The 19,925-nt window shown below is 34.8% G+C and overlaps 1 protein-coding gene across 1 annotated transcript; it reads right to left on the bottom strand.

Moving 5' to 3' along the window:
- Window positions 1–1,970: 1,970 nt before the first annotated feature.
- PIG-T (phosphatidylinositol glycan anchor biosynthesis class T) lies at window positions 1,971–19,125 on the bottom strand. The gene is made up of 11 exons (XM_089240436.1): window positions 18,789–19,125; window positions 15,139–15,316; window positions 12,686–12,929; window positions 11,114–11,209; window positions 10,526–10,613; window positions 10,244–10,338; window positions 9,846–10,050; window positions 6,508–6,660; window positions 5,553–5,787; window positions 4,510–4,668; window positions 1,971–2,288 (listed from the first exon to the last, which is right to left on the bottom strand). Exons 1-11 carry the CDS (start codon window positions 18,958–18,960, stop codon window positions 2,141–2,143), a joined length of 1,773 nt encoding a protein of 590 aa, XP_089096562.1. The 5' UTR covers window positions 18,961–19,125; the 3' UTR covers window positions 1,971–2,140.
- Window positions 19,126–19,925: the final 800 nt, after the last annotated feature.

Genomic DNA, 19,925 nt, shown 5'->3' with positions numbered 1-19,925 from the left:
ACTGATACCGATTTGCTTCTATTATTCAGACAGGATATCCACGTACAGTAATATGCAGAATCCTAACATACATATAACAATAACACAAGTTTGAAACAATGCGAAAATTAGTGATTTTACTAGCAAGTTTCACAGGAAGTTGTGACCCTTGAGACCAATCAATATTAGCTGAAAGCTTCTGTGATGCACATAATTTATGTGCAAGGGTTAATTTTATCAGATGACTGAGTTAGAAATTATATACATTAAGCTTAGCTACTTCACAGCACACCAACTCTGGTCATATATCGCCATACAGTAATTTCCAACCATTGAAGTTGGGAGGGAAATGAAAGCTCCATCCATCGGTGGTGGCCCTAGGCTAGGTAGGTAAAGAACTTACTTCTGACGTTCTATGCCTGGATTCGAACCCATGGACCTTGATGGCAACCTTCACAGTGGAAGACGAGCATCTTTACCACTGCGCCACTCGGGCTATTAAGCTTAGCTGACACGAACTAGCTTATTTCTCTTTACTTTGACATAATGTGTGGTTCTCTCTTCTTCCCTTTTCACCCATTCAAATTCTATAATATACACCCTTTCTCTCTCTAATTAAACTTTTTTACAATTGTGGACCGTTGAAATTAGATGAACAATTTCCTGGACCAGCAGAAAAAAAAAATGTGAAACAGAAAAAATAAAAAATATATAAATAATTTGACCAGCAAAAAAATAGTATTTTGCAAACCTGCTGACAGCTAAGACAAACAAAAATATAGAGAGGGTATAATATTTAATAAATCTGTAATTATGCAGCGATTATATGAATTGGGCAAAATGTTTCACAAACAGGTACCGATCAGCAGTTGAAAAACACTGCTCTAGAGAAAAATCTATTCTCTGGCATAAAAATGACTCATTTGATTACACAGAAAAAAATCAGTTCATATTCCCATAGTAATATGAAATCTTCCCTGAAATTAAAATTTCAAAGTTGAAATCGCTATCAGATTAAATTTGGGCCATAATCTATATATATATAATTGATTTTGTCTGTCTGTGTGTGTGTGTGCACAAAGCAGGACCCAAGTTGAACGATAGGCCAGTTTAAAAGTTTGTCAGAGCAGGCAGGGCAAATGCTTGAAATGGGCAAAAACCTGTCCGGCACCAATGGTCCTGGGCCCCAACAATGACTTTTAGAATGTTTACTTTGGTTACTGTGGTTCCCTCATGATGTATTTCAGACATGCATATGCCTTTATAATGATTTGCCACTTCTTTAATGTTGCTGGTACATGGAGAAAACCTGGGCAGCACCAGCTATTATAGCTAGTCACATATGAAATGCTCCTGATGAGACATGAAACAGGTAGGATGTTCAAGATCTTTGAACTTCTAGGAAAGTGTATTAGACCCTTCTAAAGATATTTAGTTTATGAGAACAAGAGAACAAAATAACACTATAACCCTGTATTTCTCTAACAGAATTATCTCTAATGAATTAAAACAAATGTTGATTTTTTTTTTTTTTGCACTTTTTTTTCAGAATGTTTTAAGTTTACCAGATTAAATTTCCAAAGACTTTAAGCCCCTTTGTTTTCCCACATATTCATGTGAGTTTACTATTCTGCACTAAAAAAACCTATTTTCCTTCTACTGCTTTGAAACAAATTGCAACTCAAGCTATTTATGATTTTAAAAAATTTAACATTGGCCAATAATTTGTTTATTTAATTATTAAACTAGTTAAATACAGAGTGTTAAATTATAAATCATGAGTAAAGTAGACTGCAATAAATAATTAATAATGATTATATACAACGCGTACATTTTTAACAAAAATACACAAGTACTGCAGGAGCTAATCACCACTCTTAGTTAATATACTTGTTTCATTATCAACGTTTTTATCACTTAATGAAATACATTAAATTTTAGGAAAAGTAAAACAATTAAGCATTTAAAAAATAACTGCTAAACTTCTCATATCAATAATCAAATATTTTATTTGTATGAAAAAAGCACATCTGCCCAAATGAATTATAAAATGAAAATTAACAATGAAACTCTATTAAATAAATTGAAACACGATGAAAAAATGCCTCAAACAGACATATAAATACACTTCACTTATCCATTTTAGCAAACACTCATGCATTCATTGATCCTTTTTTGATGATTCTTCTGCAGATTCGCTCTTTATCTTGCTGGACAAAAATTTCTGCTTCAAGCAGATTAATTGCTTTTTAAATTGATTCCACAAATTTTCGTTTTGCTTATCTTTTTTCTCCGGGATTAGTTCCAGACTGAAAAAATATACGAAAAAAATCATTTTAATTATATAAGTTTTGGGGGAAAACTTCTAAAGCATACTGTTAAAATTTAATTTTTTTCACATTACCCAGCAATGGCTTTCTTCTGGGGTAGATGCCCATGCAACTATGCAATGGTTATGATCTAGACATGACGTCATATTATCACAAGTAAAACTGATTTACTCGTTTGATTTTCACAAAAATTGTAAATTACTGTACATTTGATCATCTGCTTGCATGTCATAGAACAACGGTTCTCAATTGGTGCTCCACGGAGCCCTTGGGGCTCCTTGTGCACTCTCCAGGGGCTCTGTGGTTGCTTGAGGAAAATATAAAAAAAAACAGTAAAATTAAAAAATTATAATAATCATATTTTCAAATAATAAAAAAAATATATCAGTAACTTTGATGAGTAATTCGGAAAGGGTCCACGGGGCTCCGCCATATAATTTTTTTACTAAAAAGGGCTCCGCGAGTCAAAAAAGGTTGAGAACCGCTGTCATAGAGGAAAGAGGGATTATCTATACTCTTTTTAAATTCAAAAAGTTTAATATCTCATGAACTAGATTCCTAAATAGCAGGTAAAGTATTTAGCAAAATGTACTATGGCATATTATTGAGCAGCTATAGATTTTTTAATGAAGTATATGATCTAAACACCTCACAAGAATATATGATTCACCTGAACAGATATACTTTCTGTCAACCATAAGGAAAATGAAAACTTACCATAGATGACACAGAGTAGTACAAGGAGATTCATAATGAAATATAACCGTTTTGACACGCTAAAACAGTAACAATAACACTGACCCCCAACAGTGAGATCTGTTAGGTAGATATATTCACAAAGTTTATGTCCCACTACTGAGAGAAGTGACATAGATGATAGGGCATGTGTCATGGGACTAATCAGTCAAAATGGCATGGTGGTAAGATGCTCGTCTACTACCGTGAAGGTTGTTGTCAGGTTCCAAACCAGAATATGTCCAAAATTGGCAGAACAATCAGTGCCACTGCAGAACATCTGGAAGAATTTCAAGGAAAAATTTTAAAAAACACTATTATGGGGATTTTTACAGCAGAACATTTCCACTCAGCCAAGGGCTTGTTACAGAACAATGCAAACAATTCTGCTTTGAGAGCTGTTAGGTCCCAGGTTCAATCCTGGGGGGAAAAATATAGACGAGATATTTTTGCTAATGAGTTCGAAGCAACCACCAATAGAAGACACCTTTATATCTAATCCAGCTCGTTAGCAGCAGTAAATTGCAATACAGCGATATGGCTGGAGTTGGTGTGTGTGGTAAAGTAGTCAGTCAAAATGCCTCTGTCTGCTGTGGAAAATGGATTGTGTGTTCTAAAAATTGAGCAAAACGGAATCCATAACTGTTGTGGAACAATATTTTTAATCCAATTGAAGAATTAGGTAGCCACTGTGGCATCAATCAGAGAATTAACATTTTTAGAAAAGAGCTTAATGTGATAGCTTTCTCATGAAATTTGTTCGACTCACTCTCATGACTCAAGAAAACTGTCACAGGAGGCTCTCTTCTATATATGTCACGTCTCTGGTTGCTATCACAGTTGTGGGTGATAGTGACTACCTTATTCTTCAATTGGACTGTAAATATTGATGTACAATAGTTATGGATTCTGTTTTGCTCAATTCAAGAATGCTTTCTTCACAGGAGATGCAGCCATTTTGACTGACTAGTCCCACAATACATGCCTTAATCAAACATTATTCAAAAAGTTACAAGTTGTTTCACTAGGCGGGAACATGATCACCTATGCCACTTCCTTCAGTAGTAGGACACAAAATTATGAGTTCATCTACCTAACCGATTGCACTTGTTATCTATGTTTTCCAACTTTTAGTATTTCACAGCATGTGGAAACTGTATGTTTCATTATAAATCACTGTGTATCAGTTACAAACAATTTTGTGAATTTGAAATACAAAAGTGGATCTAAGTAGTCAAGTTGAACATCATTCAAAAAATTACTTGTTTCATTACGTGAGAACATGATACAGCATCACAGTAATGTAAAAAAATTATATATCATACTTCAGTATGAAAGATAGAAATAAAGAAAATATTTTGTGAATAATAATTACCTCAAGAATTTAAATTTCTTAAGTGTCATAGCACATTCACACATAGTTAAATTTATATTCTATCTACACATAGCCATTTTTATCACTTACACTTTGGTGGTTAAGTTATGAATCGGACCAAAGGCCAGTGCCACAACAGTGCAGGCCAAGCAGATCACATTGTAAGGCATGCTGAAATCAGGTGTAGGCAATGTAACAAGAAGTATCTGGGTATGTACTCTAATAAAACTGTTTGTGCCACTTCTTCCACTAGAATTAGGGAAAGGAATCTCAATTAGTTGATTATAATTTATCAGGCATGGTAATAATAATAGTAACTTATAGGACTGGACAAATTTCCAGAAATTTAAATACCAGGTCAGGAATTTGATTAAAAATAATACATGCTTGAATCAATATTTTACAAGTGTGAAAAATATGGCTAAATATTACTACTGGATTTACCTATTTTACTGTAATAATCCTTTCCCATTGTTAAAAATAACACACAAAATGAGTAATACTTAATTGCATAAAGCTAATTTTGTTTTAATAGCTAGTCCCATAATCCACTTTAAAAAATCATGATAATGAATACACAAATTTTTTATATAAATCAACATCTTAATCTGCCTTATCACTGCTGCGACTGTTTATATTATAAAAATCAGCACAGAATTTCTCCATCTTATTTGTCTTACAACCCTTTGTCAGAATTTTTTTTAATTATTATCCCTCCCTCTTTGTTAAGAAATTCCATTAGATTCAGAGTCAAATTCATCAATTTTTGAACTGTGGATGCTGATCTATAACAGGCCATCCATTATCTTTCAAAATATATTATTTTCAAAAATATTTATTTTTATTTCAACCTCAGGAAAAAAAACTAGTTGCAAAAGCCTTAGAATTCACCTTAGAGACATTCTGGTTTTTTTATTCACCCAACTACAGAAAAAACTCACAGTAATTAAATTCACAATTAAGATAATTAATTCACTACTTCCAGCAGTTCCAAATAACTATTTGGCAGATTCTGATTTGGTTTTTACAAGCATTTTATGCTCATTTTATTAATTTTAGAATCTAAAGAAACAAAACTATCCTTATACATAAATACGAGTTGTTGGCTAAATTTTTCATGAAAAATATTTCACCCTATTCTTTCCTGGGGGAAAACAGTGAAATTTCTGTTTTCTTTTAACATTGAACTTATAGTTGCTGGTCCCGCATAAAATCCGTGATTAGCATCAGGAGCATATTCAGTCCATTTCAGGAATGTATAATCGAATTCCAGAGTGACCTTAACTTCAGATCGAGGTGGCAAAGTCAGAATCATTTCCAAATGATGTGGTTTACCCCTATCCTTAGCAGGCTGATAATGGACAAGCTCTAAAAAAATCAGAATGAAAGGCAATCATTTGTAAGTATGTTTAAACAAAAAATAACTATTATTCTAAATTTAAACAAAAAATAACTATTATTCTAAATTTAAACAAAAAATAACTATTATTCTAAATTTAAACAAAAAATAACTATTATTCTAAATTTAAACAAAAAATAACTATTATTCTAAATTTAAACAAAAAATAACTATTATTCTAAATTTAAACAAAAAATAACTATTATTCTAAATTTAAACAAAAAATAACTATTATTCTAAATTTAAACAAAAAATAACTATTATTCTAAATTTAAACAAAAAATAACTATTATTCTAAATTTAAACAAAAAATAACTATTATTCTAAATTTAAACAAAAAATAACTATTATTCTAAATTTAAACAAAAAATAACTATTATTCTAAATTTAAACAAAAAATAACTATTATTCTAAATTCAAACAATAAAAATATTGTACAGTTCACAAGTGTAATGGCACTTTCAAGATAAAACTGCGTGCTGAAAGAATATAAATAGGCATAACTAAGAAGTACATAAAATTTAACATTCTTATACTCTTACAGAATAACGCTCTCTTGAGGGTATAACATATTAAGTCATCAGTAATGTACTATGAAAGATGTTATTTTTTATAGGCTGAATATTAATTTTATTAATATCAATATTAGAGTTCAGGAAAAAATATGCAATGTTTCAATGTATGTATACCAGGCTTGATGACTTTATCTTTATGCCTAATCTCCAAAGTATGAAAGTACGTTCTCATAAACCATGGTATCACATCAAGATAGACAACCTTGAGTGGTTCAGATAGGTGATTGTAAATAAGACAATGAATACCACCATGTTCCTGACCATAACCTGTGAAGACAAAAATTATGAAACAAATTGTTCATCAAAATATAATAAAAAAAAATTTAATAAAAATTTGTCTAATATATTTCAAAACTCTTGACAAAAAAACTTAGCTCAAACATCATATGCTTCATTCAATACTGCAGGTCACCATGGCAACTATAAAATTGGTATTAGTGGGTAAAATTTCCTGTATGTACTTGCTAAAATGAAGTCTATCAATAGCATAAAATTTTCTGATTTTATGACACAGTGAGTTTTTTAACATAGGAAAATGATATGAAGTCTGGGATAAGTTGAAAAACATTATTTATGACCATTTTTATTAACATTAAAATCATTCTTGGCTCCCAAGAAATTTGGCTGGTGCATAAAAATGTTATTCGATTTGTGAAGCCCAGCAATACTGTATCATGCTGCACCAGATATATGAATAAAATGATGTTATTATAAGTGGGTTTTCAAAAAAAAAATAACAGCCAAATACGGGGTGATTATAAAAAAACTATCCCGACATATGGGCCCCTAACTATCATACCATTCACAGAAATTGAATGAAATTTTGGCATAAGGTATTTTGAGGTATGCGCTCAAGAATGATATGGAAAACAACAGTGTCACTAACAGTTACGGTTACAGTGAGAAAATTTCGAAAATATCAAATGGCAACACCAAGTTTTTTGTATTGGAATGCGATCTCCATACTGAAAAACACTAAATAGCGTTGGAATGGAACCTGTAGCACGAAAATCACCGGAGCTAGGCAAGGAAAAAGTAAAAAGGACTTTGCCGTGCACCAGAGCATTAATGTTCGTTTCATTCGTCACACCGTTTCTTCGGCTGAGATCCCAGCCTGATTAGTCCTCCACAAGGTCATGTGGAAAATTTGTGAAACACAATAAAATGCTTTATTTCATGCTGCTTCTCTGTCCTTATTGGTTGTCCTCATTTTTAGCCTATCTACCGCCGGTGATTTTCATGCTACAGTTGCCGTTCGAACGCTATTTAGGGTTTTTCACAATGGAGATCACATTCCAATACAAAAAACTTGGTTGCCATTTGATATTTTCGAAATTTTCTCACTGTAACCGTAACTGTTAGAGTGACACTGTTGTTTTCCATATCATTCTTGAGCGCATACATCAAAATACCTTATGCCAAAATTTCATTCGGTTTCTGTGAATGGTATGATAGTTAGGGGCCCATACGTCGGGATAGTTTTTTTATAATCACCCTGTATATAAAATTTCCTTGGTCAATATATCATATTTTCCTACATACAGCATCGATAATATCGACTGCCCAATCACGTGATTCCTTCTCGAAAACTAATATGGAAAAGTGTTTTCAGATTTTGATTTGACCAATAATTATAAACAATAATAATAATAAAATACAAATAATTCATTTTTCCGATAGATCTCATTTGGGTAACACTTTATATATTTGGCAATAAATTTGCCAATATAGTGCGGTGAAGGTAGCACATAATAATAAGGTCAACATCACTCTACACAGAGAGGAAAAAAACACCAATCATGAAAGAAAATAACTGAACTTAGCTTCTAACAGGATTGAATATTTTAGTTCATTTTCAATTAACTGGTCACCACTTTATGAAGAGTCTAGACATTAACATTAGTGGCAAGCCACTGAATGGGGAAAAATTTTTTCATCAGGTGTTTGGCGCATAACTGACTATTAGAGAACTCACATGTCACAAAATTTGAAAACTTTATAACTCTCTTAATATTTGTCCAATCCTAAAACGGAAAACACTTTTCCGTAATAGTTTTTAACAAAGAATCATGTGTGCAATTATTTATTTATTTACAATAACCCCAGAAGGCATGAAATGCACTTATACTGGAAGAGCAGTTATATTGAGAGTTATATTGTTAGTTATATTGAGTTATAAGAGTTATATTGAGCAGTTCATAGTATCCATAAATAGTCGGCAATTATAATCCACCAGATACAAATTTTGCTACATTGATAAAAAAATCAATTTTCAAAATTTCATTCATCAACAATGAAATATTAATTAACAAAGTGGAAAAAAGGGGTTGTTTGCCATGTTTTTTCAGAAATTTTTTTACTCACATCTATATGCCTTCTACGAATCTTTAAAAAATCACATTTTTCACATATTAATTTTTTAAATATTTATTTCTATTCCAACCTCTCTGGAACAAAAAAGGGCACATAAGACACAAAGGAATACAATCGGCAATTATAATAATAATTATTATACTTAACGTATTTCAATGCATATAATACACAGATCATTGTGTAAAAAAATCAGAATTTATTAGTGCTGATTATATAGCACTACTACTACTTAATAATACATACATACATACGAGGTGCATATATGGTTAAATAGTAGTAGTGGTATATAATCAATGAATAATATTCTGATGGAGGGGGGGGGGGTTTAATCTGCAGATTATATGCAGGAAAATATGGTGTCCACATAATAATAGCATAATAGCATAACAAATACATAAAATGTAAAATGTGAATAACATTTTGCAAAAAAGCAAGGAACTGGCCACCACTTTGTGAAGAACCTAGACATTAACTGTAACATATTAATAACACTAATGCATATTGATTATACATTATTATATTACATATACAAATACAAATACAAATACAACGCCACAACAGGCAAATTGCCCAACGAGGTGGCTGACTTAAGAACATCATGGATCCCCGAGCCCCTACCTACTACTGCTACACCACACATGCACCCCCCCCCCCTGCGGAACCCCCCCCCCCCCCAACGAATCGGTACATGCGGGAATGTGCGTGTACGTGTAGTGCAACCTGACGTAAAGTTTGTTTCTGTGTAATGCTTGTTATGTGTAGTGCTGTCATCTGCCCCCAGTTTTACTAACTATGAGTGAAGTGTTATGGTTGAATGATTTAACGTTGTAGGACTGTTGCTCTCTGTGGCGAGACTTTTTAACGGGGAGATCGGCTCGCATTTGCGCCTTGAAGTTGGGAACCACAGAAAACCAACTTCAGCCGACCACCACTGTGGGGTTCGAACCCGGATCCTCGCATCACGAGTCCGGCACTATAACCACTCGACCACCACAGCATGCACAACTGCACTTTTGAAAATACATAATCAAAATGAAACACTCCATAGCATTCTGCATATAGAAATCATGAGAATATACCTGCAACATAGCGATTTGCAAACAATGCGGGTGGAGGTATCAGCCAATGCACATGGGAAGTTTCATACTTGGCTGCAAGGTTTATTGGTCGTGGCCGTAGCTGGAACATGTTTTTCAAATCATAAACTGCATATTCAGTTCTTTGATCATCTTCAGCAATGATTGTTTTAGTGGGTTGCAGAGACAATGAAAATGGAACTCCTGTCTGAAAATTAAAATAATAATTAAAAAAAAAAATTCAAAATATTACTATGGACACAAATAGAAATTTTTTTTTTGATTTTATTTTTCCCCTACAAAAATATGTCATTTTGTGTTTTACACATGACAAATTTAAGAGTGATTTGTATCAAATGTAATCTAGAATTATATCATACAAAACAGTTAAAAATTCAAACCTTGTTAGTTGATATGTCAACTAATATCAATGCACTGGAAGAAAGCGGGCATGTGCCAACCAATCCAGATCCAAAAAGTCTCATGAAAGACCAGTCTGAATGAAATGTAAAAAAAATTGCATTTTATTTTGCAATGCTAAATATTACATTGCTAAATATAATTTACATCACATAAATTAAAATAATTTTAAAAAATCTCTCTTTTTCCAATTTCTTCACTATTTAGACCTAAAAACACACAAGTGTTAGAACTTAAAATTCATTAAATGATCAATGTACAACCTTGCTTTCCTGTTTCTTGGATACTGGAATCTGACACCACAGACAAAGACTGGGTGATCTGAAGAGATAAAGCTATGCAATCACCATCCTAAAAATAAAAGATAAATATCTGTGAGAAGAAATGCATTTAATGAAAATTTATTCAACTAGCATTTTACCCAAAATTGATTTTTTTTAAAAATTATCATGGAAATAAAGTCCTAGGCTTACAGATTACACATGAAAAGTAATTAGATTTTATGATACTGGACCATGAAGTTGACACAGAAATTTTGATTATTCAGAAATTTTGATTTACAGGCTCATCCCAATTATCTCAGATAATATAGATTTTACTATAAACTTTGTTTAACACAAATTTAAACGAAAAAATTATAATTTATTCCAAGAACTCTTTTCTGTTATTGAATTGAAAATTTTAACAAACTAGAATAAATAATATTCATGAAAAAAATTCTATCTTGAAATAGCTCAAATAAGTCATATTACATTACATGTAACTGCTGAGAAATAACCATGTACTATGGAAAAATGCTTTAAAAATATTTTATAAATTCTCAGGTCAGTAATAATTTATTTCATGCTCACCCGAGTTTTTACACACACTGTTTTGTAATCAATAGCAAGTGACAAATAATGGGCACCAAAGAGGTTAACAGAGTTCAATAATGTTGACAGGCCACCCTGAAAAATATGATTTTCATGAAAAAAAATGTAAAACAAAATAGGATTTCATGTATCTATATTCATTAGCATGGACACTTTCTATAAGTACTTATAAATATGGTTTTGAATTGCAAATATACAATTCAGATTCGATTTTAATAAACAAAGTTTTGCAAAAAATGAACTTTTTTCTTACTTTTGTTTTGGGCACTTTCAATCTAAATCGGGGCTTGACAAATTGGAAAAAATTTAGGTGCCAGACAAATTTCTTAGTAGCCAAACATATTTTTTCCCAGGAAAAATGGTGTAAAATAATATTTTTTTCAGAATCTTCTGGGACTCCGAGACCCCTTTTCATGCTGCTACTACTATAGAGCCTGGTGCCTATATACGATAGAGCCTGGGTGGTGCACAGAATGAAATGTGAAAAAACAAAATGTGCTACTGCTATAACTACTACTACTAAACTGCATGCGCATGTCGTCCATATTACTCGATGAAACCTCTGAATGGGTACAAGTCGAAATGTGCATGTACATGTTGCGACCCCAACATGACCTGTATTGGTGAAGTTGGTAGTACACAGGACCATCTTAAGAGCATCATGGGCGCCCAGGCCAAGTGATTTTTCTGAGGCCCTACCTGGAAAACTTTTGAAAAATTCAACAACTTCTCGTTTTTCTGAGGACCCTATTCTGTTGAGGCCCCGGACAATGCCTGGGTGGGCCCATGCATTAAGACGACACTGGTAGTACATAAAAGCTGTGAACCCAAGGATCCTTTTCATGCTACTACTAAACCATAAATGTGCCTCATCCAGATTCCTCTCTGCAGAACTTCCATTAGAATTGGTACATGCCGGAATGTGTGTGTATCTGTTGTGAACCTATGTGACATTAGTTTCTGTGAAATGCTTATTATGTGGAGTGCTGCCATCTGCCATCAATTTTTCTAACTATGAGTGAAGTGTAATGATTGAATAATTGTATCGTTGTAGGCCTGTTGGTTTCTGCGACAAGACTTTTCTAGATCGGCTCGCATTCACGCCTAAGTTGAGAACCACAGTAAACCAACTTCATCACTATGACCACTCAACCACCACAGCGGCCCCTTTTCATACCAGTACACGCACTGAAATAAATCTGATAAAAATTTTATCTTGTCCTCAGGCTCTACTTTGTCAATCAGAGATTGAAAATTTTACGTGCAAGTACCAATATTTTAGTCGCTATGGTGACGTGGTGCCTGTGATTTGTCCAGCCACAATATATAAATATTGTTCTTAGTAATAACCTGCAGACAGACATCCACTTTTATACTTTCAATAACTCAGAATAATAGGATTTTTCAGGACTTGTGATATAGAAGTTTAACCATGTTATCAATTTTAAAAAAACGATAGAAGTTCAGAAAAAATAAGATTAAATACAAAACATTGTGAAATCATTAAGTGAGCCACGATCACAGACAACTAAAATGAGGAACTTCATTTACCTTAACATCACAAGGCAATAATTTCTTGAATGGAGTCAAGTTTTCTGTGCAGACAACTTCATGAGGCAAAGTGGCGTGTCTCGCATACGATGAGTTGTAGGTTTGGTTTGAAGTTAAGGGAAAAAGCCCCTCTGGATAAAAAGACCACTGGGGTGTGATAGTATTGGTTTCATCAATGAAATTCAGAGAAGCACAAAATTGTCCCGAAAGTAGATTCACCAAATCATTCCAGTTTGACGTTACGCTAAGGAAGAAGAAGAAAAAATATGTAGGAAGCATACATTTAGAGTTTTAATGCAAAATCTTAAAATTGAATTTATTTATTGCAGAAAAGTATGTATTTATAGGCGAAACTCCAAAACAAGCATTTAATTCTGTCAAAGTAAAAAAAATTGAAAGATTTTTTTTTTTTCAAATTTTTATTAATAGCATGAAATCCAGTAAATGCAAAACAATTACAGCAAAAAGAGCAAATATCATTATCATCACGTGCTGATTCCACAAAAACCAATTTTTAAGTCCCATTAGACTATATGTCTTCCATACAGCTTTAGCACATACACACACATCTTAATATGCATGCTTTTTCTTTTCATCTCTGAGGTTTGGTGCGCTAAATACTCTATGTACGATTAAAATTGATCCATTTCTTAATATAAATCCATAGGACATTCTGCAGTAAAAATGCACTATTCTCCACAGCAACCCACTAAAAATCATCCTTCCTGAATCGAGGTGCACAGGGGTCTATGAGAAAATGAACAGGTGGGTCAACTTGCCAACCATGCAAGTGGTGAAACGGAGGTGCAACTACTGAAACCCTCTTTGTCGGAACAGAGAGTTCTATGGCAACATATGATATGCGCATGGCAAGATGAATGGTCAAGGGAGGACGTCCCCGGCCCCAGAATATTTGAAATTTTAAAAGTTCCTGAAATTAATAAATTTGAATCGGAGCCAGGAGGTGACTTTATTCATGTCAACACATGGGTTATTTCCTGCTACTCACCCTGCTTTCACCTGAACTCGTACAATTCATGCACATGTGGAGCTGTGGGAAATCCACAGCACTATGCTTCTTGACTGTCCTTTCACCAGATGTCTGCATTTTCTTATGCCAGCACTATGGAATTTAGCTGCATGGAACCTTATTCCTAATTTTATCAGTATTTTTTTTTACGATTTTATGTGCGATACTTTTTCATTTTATTAGAGATTTTACAGTGTAACTGATTATATTGGTATTTTATATATGTGATTATCATTTATCTTATTTGAATAAAATTCTGATATGGTCTCATCCTATTCCAAGATGATGTCGCTCTCCGCCATCACTACAAAGGTTTCAACAGCTGGCTGATGCAAAGATAAATGATGGACCTGACTGTCCGTGTACAGCCCCGGTCAGTTCACACAAGAGATGAGGATTAGTTGCCTGTGTAGTCTAGAGCGCTTACCCAACAAGTGAGAGAGAACATGGGTTTGATTTCCCCCATAAGAACAGTTGAATTTTCTTTCCTGGATTTATCTTCACATCAGCAGCTGTTGAAACCTTCATGATCTCATTCCTCTTTGGGGAAATCACTAAAATTTCCAATCGATGATAGAACCTGGGCCTTGTTTGGTTCAGAAGAAAAAGAAAAGTAACAATATAGGCTACTCTGCTGTTATGTAGATGATGTTTCCATTGTGTATGCATAAGGAAGGAATGATTTTGACAAACACATTGTGATCAATGTGCCTCTATAGGAGGCAGATACACGCAGACGAACCCCCTATTTAACCAATCAAACAAAACTAACATTTTTATTTGTTAAATTGAGGAAAATCTTTATATTAGTGTTGAGTTAATACAAATATATGTACAGGGACTTCTGAAAAAATTTGTTAAATCAAGGAATTTGTTAAATTGAAGTTTGTTGTATCAGGGTCAGTGGCGTATTTACGGGGGGGGGGCTTTGCAAACTTTAGCCCAGGACAGCAAATTTGAGGAACGAGTGGCCAAGAAAATTAGAAAAATGGGAGAGGAGTGGCAAAATTTGTATAACCTTCAATAAATCCACATCTGCCGAGAATGCAAGGGACTAGGACAATGAGTGACCTAGGAGTTTGCAAGCACGCGAGTGAGCCAAAGAGTGACCTACTACAAAGTGAGTGACCTAGAGCATGTGTAAGTATGCGAGTGATCAAAATAGTGTGCAAGCACATGAGTGACCAAAACAGTTTGCAAGCATGTGAGTGACTGAAAGAGCGACTTTAGAAACACAGGTGTACTTGCAGTGGAGGGAGGCCAAGTAGGTTATAGCACAGTGTGGTGAATTTAAGGAAAGAGTAGTCAAGAAAATTAGATGACAAGGGCAGCAAAACTGCAGTAGCCCACAGGCGGCAAAACCATAAATGTACCTCTGATCAAGGTCTGACTGTATTCTTGTTTATCAACTATCAAGACTTACCTAGATGTCCCTGGCTTGAACCAAACCCATAATTCCACTCCTGGAGGTGCATCTCTGTAAGGATATCCCCAACTTTCATAGCGCCACATGCCTTGAGTCAAACTAAAATGTAGTTCTTGTATCGAGTGTTTTGTAATGATTTCTCCAAATGACCGTGGAAATAGATGGAAGTGCTTCACTGAAATTGTTTTGGAAAGAAATATGAACGTAAATACATATGAAAAGAGATATGGTTGGCAATACAAACAATATTGAATGAATGCATTAAAATAAGTCAAGAGTCATCTGAAGGCAGTTTACATATAACTGCTATCAACAAATACATGCACACGTAAAATTTGATTGAATTGATAGCAGGACATCCAATAAAAAACAGGAAACATTCAACTAAAACCAGGAAAGTCTTACTTTCAAGGTTAAAATGGCATGGTAGGAGAAGACAGTACAACATAGTTTCGATCAGGGCTTGGACAAATCTGCATTAAATTTTGACACCAGAAAAATTTCTTTGGATTCAAGCATAGTTTGCTTGGAAGCCCATTTTGACATGAATATGGCTCTTAAATCTGGGAGCATTCCCAAAAAGTTACGTGACAAAATTCTTTAAACTGTCATATCTCAGGAAGTACCTAACTCAAGTCAAAAGCAATGATATCGTCAGATGCACATGGCAAAGGTGCATCCAATACTATTACTCCTATTTCAATAGCTCTTTCCATCTGGGCACCAGGCCTGCTGCCTTGATCCATAATCCGAAAAAAAAATTTGCTATATCTCAAGCATTTCACAACGAAAATAGACGGCATTGGTATCGTTTTGTTAGTTATTCCAAAGACAAAGCCGATGATAGTGACATAATTTCATTACGTCAGTACCTAACATGTTATTGAAGGCACAAAAAATATATTCACGTCAGAACTTGCAGCTGTGTCTATGACACGGCCTACCCCAATTTTTCTCTTTCAAGAAAAACAGTCTTAGATAGTCCTGTTTTCCAGGACTTTGCAGGCCCTTTCTGTGTTAGTGGACATAATTTACATAAATTCTGAAAATTTTGTGTTGACCTCGGTCCGCAATTTGATTATTACACACCACTGTACTTCCTTGGAGCGAAATATATGCTTAAAAGGACCAACCAATGGACAGTCTGACACAATTCAGCTAAAAGCTTATGAATGGCATTGCCCACCACATGGCAACATATATGAAGATGATATCTCAATACAGATGCAATAATTATTTGTTTTATTATTTTCAAGAGATACGGCAAGCCAGTGACATGACTTAATAAAAATTTGCAGTACATCGAATAAACTTCCGGTGTCACGTGTCTCTAAGAGATCCGGCAAAGGGCATGACATCACTACTACGTCTTCTCCTGTAGCCACTATGGTGGCAGAGTGGTCATAGTGGTGGACTACCTGAAGTTTGAACCCCCCACCGTCATCATAGTGGTGGATAGCTGAAATTGGTTTACTGTGGCTCCCAACTTTGAGGCAAGAATACAAGCCGATCTTTCCTTTAAAAAGTCTTGCAAAAGAGAGCAACAGGCCTACAACGGTACAAATCTTCAATCATAGTTGGAAAAATTGGTAGCAGATGGCAGCACTATAACAAGCATTACACAGAAACAAACATGTTAGGTTCACAACATGGACATGCACACTCCAACATGAACCAATTCATCAGATGTTCTACACAGGAATATGGACAAGATGCTTGTGTGGTTTAGTAGTGGTAGTAGTCTTCTGTACACCAAATAAATGTCTGGCTCCGTATATCCATTAGTTAATTTTCCATGTGTGTCTGAACCAATGTGGCAACTTTGTTTTGTGCCAAAACTGACATCCTTATTTGCTAGTTTTGATAACCCCTTATCAACCACATATTTTGTTGATTCAATTTTTTCTGTGTAATTTTTCCATAGTTTGGCCGAATAGATTGCTATTAGGCCAAACGTTTCATTTGAAACTATGGAAAAATTACACAGAAAAAATTGAATCAACAAAATATGTGGTTACATTAATACTATGGTTACATTTTTGTGAAATCGGTTTTTGACTGAATAAAATTCCATATAGGTAGCTTCCGTTACACGATCCTAAAGTAAGTTCCTACAGAAATCAACATATGTAGTTGCTATGCACCTTTACACAGCTGCAAATCTATGCAAAAAAAGTTTTCTTAATTTTTAGCTCTGACTTTTATTGTTTCCTCTCAAGTTTAAAAAAACGGCTTAGACCGGTTTTCCACAGAACGCTTTAATTGCCACATATTATATTTTTTGTGTGATTGATTTGTGCCTTGAATTGATTGATGGGAATGTGCCGATTGGTTGGTGCAAAAAAAAGTCCCACATTGATAATGCTTAAAGCCCATTTACACACGTTAAGTGATTAAGTAGTTAACTAAATTTTAAGTCATCAAGTACTTTAAAATGTATACAGACAATAAGGGCCGTTTATGTGGGTTTAGTTGGTGAGTGATTTAACAATTAAGTGATTAAGCAGAATAGAGTCCAATCTATTTTTTTAAGTAGGAACGCCGCAGTGGTGTTGGAGTGGTCATAGTGACAGACTCGCATTGTGTGGACCAGGTTCAAACCCCACCATCGCCACAGTGATGGTGTTCACCATTAGCTGAAGTGGGTTCCAAAACTTTAAGCCGCAAATGCGAGCCGATCTCCCTATTAAGAAGTCTTGCGTCCACAGAGAGCAATAAGCCTACAATGGTACAAATACTAAACCATTACACTTCACTTCTGAAATGCAAATGGCAGCACTGAAACACACACTCAGACTGTTAGACTGTATACATAGGGTTACCAGATTTGAAACCTAAGAAAGGAAGACACCTGCACGCACATCCTTAGTGACGTCACTTATCCCATTCTTCACAATATATAGCCTCCGACCAATAAAACCGGTCACAATAATAATTTTTACCAACTCTAAAACAGAACTGCTAAAATAAGAAGAAACAGATAATTTTCTGGGAATTCCGGCCGCTATTGGTGAAAGCGTGTGGAGGGGGGCAAAAAACTCAACACTCATATCAATGAAGTCGAAAAATGTTTCAATGTCGAAAAAAAAAATTCAGAAAACCCGTAAAGTAGAATAAAAGGGTGAATTTCCCGAAACGTAAGAGGATGGTTGGTAACCCTAGTTATGCACACTCAGACTGTCAGGTACGCACACTTACACTTCCGGCCACAATTCACTCTGCAGTAAATTGCCCATGGCGATAGACCAGAGTTGTGATCAGTTTGAAATAAAAAATTAAGTGGGAAAGATGGACGTGTATGCTAGTGGCCTGTGGTCTTTTACTACCCAATGACCATTTACTAAATCACTTAAACGTGCGCACAATTTTTTGAGCACTGAACAACTTAAAATTCCGTTGACTACTAAATCACTTAACGCGTGTATTCTGGGCATTGTCGAAATTCAACCTACGCATCTGCTGTTTTGATCAGAAGGTGCTCTTCGAAATAGTCATCCTACTTTGAAGTATAGACTACGACTATCCTCAGTTATTTTTCACTAAGCGAGATTTTGAGATAATTTAGGATAATCAGGGATATTAGCGAACTGCGCGGATATGATCAGAGGATTTACTGCATAAGTTTAAGAGCAAAAACTGATACTTACAATCGCCATGAGTATCGGAATCGATCGCTTGCTCGACAGTGAATTTGAACTGAGAGTAAACTTGTCCATTGGGAAGGGGTTTGATCAGAAGGTGCTCTTCGAAATTGTCATCGTAAGTTGAAGCGGAGACTACGACTATCCCTACACAGAAAATAAATACCTCAAGCGTCATCGTCTGGAAAGGGTCCTAATTATTTGCAGGCACTTTCTGCATCAGACGCTACTTGACCGCTCAATTAATTTCACGATTCAAAATTCTCATGCTTATTTTAATTTTTTTTTCGGCAATTTCGGCAAAATATTCCATACACAATGACGGCTTCAACCTAGCTGTAACTGTTATCAGGACGACTTTAACTCGGTAACTCATCTGTCAGTTATATGCTGACATCTATTAGCTAAAAACTGAAGGTGTTGAAAGAGGTTTATGTCATCGTTGTAGTGATTGATTATAATTAAATTTTAATAGTTCTAGTACGTAAAAACTAAAAGAATTGCACTGTCTTTGTTTTTCTTTGGTGATGTTGAGAAAAGTTCAAGTCAGAATAAATATTAATTTGATTTAGTTTTAATAATTAATTCTTAACAAGTATATGAAAATGCATTGTATATGAAAATGAAGTTGGGAACCACAGAAAACCAGCTTCAGCTGACCACCACTATGGCGACGGTGGGGTTCGAACCCGTGTCCTCGCGATGCGAGTCCGTCACTATGACCACTCTACCACCATATCGCGACTATTGAATTCGACCCCCCCCCCCTCCCGAAATGTGAGAAAATGGCGGGAAAAAGATGGCCAAATCTATTATTCTATCACTTTGGTCCCCCCCCCCCCCGAACGAAATTTCCGGCTGCGGCCCTGATATATTGTAACAGCATATAAGCAGGGATGGCTCTTGGGCTGTGCCACCCGCACAGGGCACTACTATAGGGGAAAGTACTAGATCAGGAGTAAAGAGAAAACTAATTGCAGTAAAGTTTAGAGAAAGAAAGAATGTGGTTTCGCGCGTGTCTGTAAAAACACTCGAACTATAGTGCATTAATAGCTCTCGGAGAAAACTAATTTGTGATGCATTTTGTCTAGCTAGAAACATAATTGCGAATTTTCGGGATCGCTCCACTGTTGCGGCTTATAC

The sequence above is a fragment of the Pholcus phalangioides genome, unplaced genomic scaffold, assembly GCF_987345545.1.
Source record: "Pholcus phalangioides strain wild (caught in Gottingen) unplaced genomic scaffold, Ppha-v1.0 ptg000001l_1, whole genome shotgun sequence".
NCBI classification, from domain to species: domain Eukaryota; kingdom Metazoa; phylum Arthropoda; class Arachnida; order Araneae; family Pholcidae; genus Pholcus; species Pholcus phalangioides.
This window is presented reverse-complemented; position numbering and strand designations above follow the sequence as displayed.